We start from the raw sequence: 6,910 nt of genomic DNA on the forward strand, positions 1-6,910 counted from the left end.
GACCAGTAGACGAGCTCTACAAATTACATAAGGTCTTAAAAAAAATCTGCTTGAGACTTGCAAATGGAACTTACATTCATAATTAAGCTATAATCCACGGACTGATTTTCAGGTTATAATTTTACAGTTTTTTCACACCAAATGACGACAAAATAACCATACATACAAGAAAAGTAAAGATAGTGTATATAGCCTCAACCACAATCACAACTCTGAATCAGGAAATAATACTGTTCTCAACCATAACCAACTACCTATCCCTATTTCTTATATATATATATATATATATATATATATATATATATATATATATATATATATATATATATATATAGATATGTGTGTGTGCATATTCATATCTGTATGGATGTGTTTATAGACAAATTAATATATATAAATAACTAACAATTGTACATTTTGGCATTAGAAATTCTATATAAAAAAAGCGAAGATAATTCCAATACCTATAAATGGTGTACAGACAATATCTATAAAATTTTCCTTATATTTCAGAAGACATGTTGAGGAGGAAGATGATGGTCGGGGAAGGAGGCGAGACACAGGTGATGTGGCCCCCTCATCTGGGAGTGAAGAACGAGGATGGTTCAGAAAACGTGAGAAAAGCTCATCTCGGGAGCTAGATCGCACTAGTGAGGAGAGGCAACCAGAGAAATCTCGGTGGTTTAGAAAACGTGACAAAAGTTCCTCACGCGGTTCTGAGGAAAAGAGTTCCCGTCGGGAGGAATCTGACAAAAAGCAAAAGGAAAAATTAAGAAATAAAGATGAAAGTGGTGACAAGAAAAAGGGTGTTGAAACAGCTAGCAAGAAGAGGCCTGGCTCAACAGAAAAAGCAAATTGTGAAGACCGTGGTGAACACCGACCTCGCAGCTCTAGTGAACAGACAGTTAACCAGGAAAGGCTACGTGTTCCAGAGCCAACAGTTAGAAGACTTTCATCTCCAGAAATAGATAATTCAGGTGTAATTACAGCCTCATTAAAAATTCCAGTACCTTTAAGCCAAGCCAGTGGACATTTAACTCGTTCACATGAAACAGAAATTCCATTTACAGAAGACGGCTTAGGTGGAGATGATAAAAAAAAACTCTATCGTTCATCTCCGAATAAGGATGGTGGATCTCAACGAAGTGATATGACGAGGCAGAGATCTGGAAGTAGTGATTCCTATCTAGGCCAGCCTATCACTGGGACTATGAGTTTCCAACCTCTTAATAAGAAAGGTGGTGACAAGCAAAGCCATGATTCCGTCCTGTCCTCATCCTCTGCAGATGTGTTTACTCTATCACCATCTCCAAGAAACACACCTCTTTCAGACCTATATGCTTCTGGTGCTTCTTCACCTCTTAGTAGAACAGGCTCTCCACCTCTCTGGCTTAGTCCAGATTCAGGCACACCAGGACTTTCCCCACCAAACTCCCCACCTCCACAGACTCGTCGAAGGGGTGAATCTCGTAACAATCCCATTGCACATTCAGTTACGCATACATTTGGGACTAAACCTCCTTCTACGCCATCAAAGACTAAAGGTGCACCTTCTTCAGGTACATCACATGGTCTTTTTCCAATAGGTCGTTCCAAAACAGCAGATAGCATAAAAGTTGAAAGTTATCAGTCTGAAATATCAACCACAGTCAGTCCAGAATCAGAGGGTGATAAAGGAAATAGAAAGGGGATTCATGGAGATGTAGCTCGTGAAGTTAAAGGTCACAAAGAATCAAGTGGAAAACGTTACACCCGACGCAGATATACAGGAGAACGCCATCCAACTGGTCATTTGCCTGATGTGAGTGCTGGAACCCACAGTGATGCCCCATCCAGTGGCGAGGGCCAAACCCAACTTTGGAAACGCTGGGAAATAATTGCTTCAGATCCAACAGAGCCTGAAACATTCGTATAGTTATGGTTTTCAGAGAAAACGCAGAAATCTTTATTCACAATGGAAATTGTAAAGACATGCACTGGGCTAGACATCCGACAATTCTGTCTGTCTTACAGTGCTTAGTAAATATCCTCTCTGATGTCCCATTTCTTGCTCAATGGATCGACTGATTATCTACATATTGATGTAGAGTAATAGAGAGGCCCATCTCAGGATTAATTTATGAACACGTAACAAATAATACACCAAGGCCAACATTGCTACAAAAGTGAGTCATGTGAACAATGAACTATCCACTTGGTAACTACTTGGTGATAATAAATACAACTTTATGCACATAAAAGACCTGAAAGTAACAACTCTAGTCAAACATAATGTTCTAGTCTGTCTGTGAATCACACAATTATGGGAATCACATGAAAGTACTACTAGGGTGTCTTATCATGACCGTAAGTGTATTAGTAAGAATACATGTGTAAATGGTAAAATACTGTACTCTGTGAAGTCTATATTACAATACACTCTTAATATGTCATCTGTGATGTTTGTCAAAAGTTTGTAAGTCTGTTTTGTCAGGAACCCTTTTATATAAAATCAATGTACAATACAAAGAACAATGATATATTTCTGATCTAAATGTTGTTTTATTTCTTTCCAAAATTGTAAAGCATTGTATTTAATTTTCTTTAATATTCATTTAATTCTAACATTATATAAACAGTTTTCTAAACTATAAGATTTTATATTAACCAAAGCGAATATAGTTTATCCAGACCTAAGCTGAAAAATAATTGGAATAAAAGTAAGAATAAACCAATGTTCCTTCATAACAGTAAGTTTACAAGTACAGAAAATATCTCATTTTCCTTCTGATCGAAATCCTTAGTTTGACCATAAATATAAATTTTGGATTCAGTATAACAAATCATATTTTTCTAAAACTACTGTAAAAGAAAAACGCATCTCTCTGAGATATGCCAAGCTAATCAATTACTAGTTTTTCATTATCATAATTATTATTATCACAAGCCAAGCTGCCACCTTGATTTGAAAAATATTGTCTGAAACTCATGACATATAAACCAGCTAAATGTCACAAAACGCATTTTCAGTTCAGCCTAAGTTGTTATCGAAACCTACTGGCATAGTTCTTTACAGGAATTGCGGTTTATCAGCTATGAATACATATAACATTCGCGCATTTCAAGCAGATCAATTTCAAATTAATAATACTGAACTTGGCTAGGTACCTCCTTGTTACTTGCATTCATTGGTTGCCATCAATTCTTTTATTTGCTTCGATAAAAAAGTAATTTTTTTTTTTACCTTCTTGGATATAAAAGTGTGAAATGGACGAGTTGAAGGCAGAGGAGAAGAGACTAAAATCTAGTAACTGTTTCTTCAGGCATTCATCTATAACGACCTATCTCCTGAAGTCTTTGCTGCCGGTTAGGCCACTTTGCAAGAGTATAAACAGATTCACTTCTTTTCAAAAGATAACTTCACTTCAAACAAAAACATATATAAACATATAAAAATTCTAACCTAATTGACAAAATAACAAGGTAAAGAGTATTTTATGAAAGGTTTCTAAGTCACTTCACTGTACATGGAAGTCGAACTCAAGTATTGTCGTTGGCAAGGCGAGTATAATAACCAACACAACAATAAACCCAAATAATATATACATATATATATACACATATATACATACATATATATATGTATATATATATATATATATATATATATATATATATATATATATATATATTATCCCTTTATCCGAACTGAAATTCCTCTTCATCATTTTTAAAAGAAAATCATTCACTTCAAAACCAATTATAAAGTCTTATTAGTGGTAGTGTTACCTGGCTGTACACATAATAATTACTCGTCATTAGGCACATACATTTCTTCGTATCACTTCGGTATCGGAACACTTCCTTTCAGTGTATTACTTTTCCTCCATTTTCTTGTCTCTTATCAATTATATTTCAAATCTCTCTTTCTAAACATTTCCTTGTGTATTAGAAATTATCTTTCCAATTTCTCTGTCTTTCCTAAATTTTACTTACTGTTAGAAAAAAAAAAAAAAACATTAGGCCCTCTTGAAAAGGTTCTTGCCTTTCTTAAGTCTGACTTACTGTTTAAAAAAAACATTCGACCCTCTGGAAAAGTAAACACCTGTGACCTAAAGGTTCTTGTTGGTAAAAAATAATAATAATAATAATAATAATATCCAGAGAGATGAGAATCAAATAGAATAAATTACGATAGAGTTGGGAATTAAAATAACTTATTCTAGAAATCATCACATTATGTTAACCATTTTTAAAAGGTTTAAGAAAATCGACTGCGCAAGATGATGGTTTTAATGAAATCATTAAACGTTTTCACATTCGAAAATTGGTGAAGCTAAATAGGTTAAGCTTTAAATAAAGTCACGTTTGGTTTAACAAAATAAAAATTGGTTTCTATGTTAACATTGATATCCATAACTCTACAGTAACAACATAAAAACGTTAAGACAAATTTTAAAATATTTCATGTTTTGATGCATATTATAATAATCTCACTGGCAGGGACGTGATACAAAGCCTTACTATGCAGGTCATCTAAATTACAATAATAATGCAAAAAAAAAAAAAAAAAAAAAAAAGACAAGGGTTGTTTTCATCATTATGCGACAAAGAAATTCCAATAAAGGAAAATTTATTTCGATAACCTAACAAAAAAATCCTCTTTCACGCTTTCTCTAATAAACCTAGTTATGTTAGCTTAGAAAACTAAGCTGAAATTATGAAATAGGAAGCAAACTGAAAGATAATCCTAATAAATCCTAGGAAAAGTTGAAGGATTGGGCGTGAGGTGAAACAACAAGTGACACTAAAGAAAAAAATTTTAAAAAACGATCCTAGTGGTCAAGAATATGAAAAGTTGAGTTGGTTTTAATAAATACAATGATAGCTTCATAAAATATACTAGAAACAAAATCGAATAAGTAGAAATCGATATAAAATCCTTAATAAGAAAAACTAGACCTTATGGCACAGGTCGTTCTTCGTTTCAAAAAAACTACTTTGCATAAATTCAAGAACAGAGGTGGGCCCTGAATTTAAATGCTTCTCTCATACGGTCTGACAATGCAACTATAACTGAAATTACTCCAGCTGAAAGAAAACAACGTTAAAATCAACATACCGTTTTGAATTACGTTACATAAAACATGTTTAGAAAGAACTTTAAAACTATAGAAATGTAATGTGTATGATGAAGTCCTTAAAACTAGGATGGATCTTTATATATAAAACTAGATAAAAACTTAAACGATATGAAAATTATGTTAAGAATCGATTAAATTGATAACTTCGTTTTCCGTTAAAAACAACATTAGGCTTAATATCTAGAACAAAGATAAAATCTTATTTTTATATTTCTTATCTAAAACTGAATTGTGATAATGTTGTCCGAAGGTCTAATCATCAGACAAAGAATATACAAAAGAAAAATAAGAATCCAAACAGACTGTAATTAAGAGGAATTGGAATCGAGACACAGAATGCAATGAAGAGAAATTGGAATTCACAAAGAATGTAATAAAAAGGAACCCGTGAGCAAACAAAGAATGTGATAAAGAGGAATGAGAATCCCAATACACTATGCAATGAAGAGGGATCTAAATCCAAATAAAAAAGAAAAAGAAGAGGAATCAGAATCCAAACAAAGAGTGTAATGAAGAGGAATCTGAATCCATACAAAGAATGTGATAAAGAGGAATCAGAATCCCAACACACTATAATGCAATGAAGAGGATCCTAAATTAAAGAAAAGAATATAATTAAGAGGAATCAGAATCCAAACTAAGAATGTAAGGACGAATAATCAGATTAAAAACAAAGAATATAATGAAGATGCAATAAAGAAATATCAGGATCCAGAATCAAAGAATGCACTGAAAAGAAATCCAAAAAGGATTCATAGTTAAAAAGAATAAGTAGACAGAAATGGAGTCTAAAAGCCACTGAGATTAAAATTGAAAATAAGTGAAAAGGACAATACATTCAACAATGTGAACAATGATTAGCAATAACCAACTAACACTGAGATTAATAGTAATAAAGTAATAGAATTAATGTGATTATAATAAATATAACTTAAAACTAGAGCCGCCATGATGAAATCCTTTCTCATACCAAGTCTAATTTCCTAGGAAGGAAATTCTTGGTATCCTCAGAGCAATGGCGGTGCGTAAGATGTGATGCTCATCATGTCTTTTTTTTTTCTTATTCGGATTAATAAAAGGACGAAGCTCCGGTCTTCTAATATTTCCTTTATGTTTCTGAAAGAAAAGGAAGTTGGTCTTACCCTCTTGGGAATGGATCATCTTTGATTAACCTAAATTATATATATGTATATATATATATATATATATATATATATATATATACATATACATATATATATATATATATATACATATACATATATATATATATATAATATATATATATATATATATATATATATATATATATATATATATATATATATATATTGAGAGTAAGTAGCCAGATGAAGTCCGACATTTCCTTGTATTTGCTTGATATTTTCAACTAACTTTTATACTCTGTCTTTAATTCAAGAAGTTTTGCTTCGTCTAAGTAGACTAATTTTTGCTCTCTACATACAGCATGAGAGAGAGAGAGAGAGAGAGAGAGAGAGAGAGAGAGAGAGAGAGAGAGAGAGAGAGAGAGAGAGAGAGAGAGAGAACGTTTTCATATACAAAACTATTGGTGTTCTGTCGTTCCAAACGACATTCCAAATTAATTACATAGATACACAAATTTAGAGTAGTCTCAATTTTACGAACATGGTTCCAACAATAAGAGGAAATACAGTAGTTATTCATGAAAGAAGCTCATATAGATATCTAGCAACGGGAAAATGTATTGAATGGTTAGGGGAGGTGCTTGGAAATACAGACTTTAGTCAAAGATTAGTTACTTAACG

General features: G+C 32.6%; 1 protein-coding gene across 5 annotated transcripts in view; it reads left to right on the forward strand.

The window, feature by feature from the left end:
- Positions 1-2,528, forward strand: part of RhoGAP102A (Rho GTPase activating protein at 102A) — a 110,690-nt gene extending 108,162 nt beyond the window's left edge. For all 5 annotated transcript variants that reach the window (XM_068363454.1, XM_068363457.1, XM_068363456.1 and 2 more), the window contains one exon: positions 514-2,528. In XM_068363454.1, coding sequence (XP_068219555.1) covers positions 514-1,915 — 1,402 coding nt within the window. In that variant the 3' untranslated portion in view covers positions 1,916-2,528. The remainder of the gene's footprint in view (positions 1-513) is intronic.
- Positions 2,529-6,910: the final 4,382 nt, after the last annotated feature.

Source organism: Palaemon carinicauda, chromosome 40, assembly GCF_036898095.1.
Source record: "Palaemon carinicauda isolate YSFRI2023 chromosome 40, ASM3689809v2, whole genome shotgun sequence".
Taxonomy (NCBI): Eukaryota; Metazoa; Arthropoda; class Malacostraca; order Decapoda; family Palaemonidae; genus Palaemon; species Palaemon carinicauda.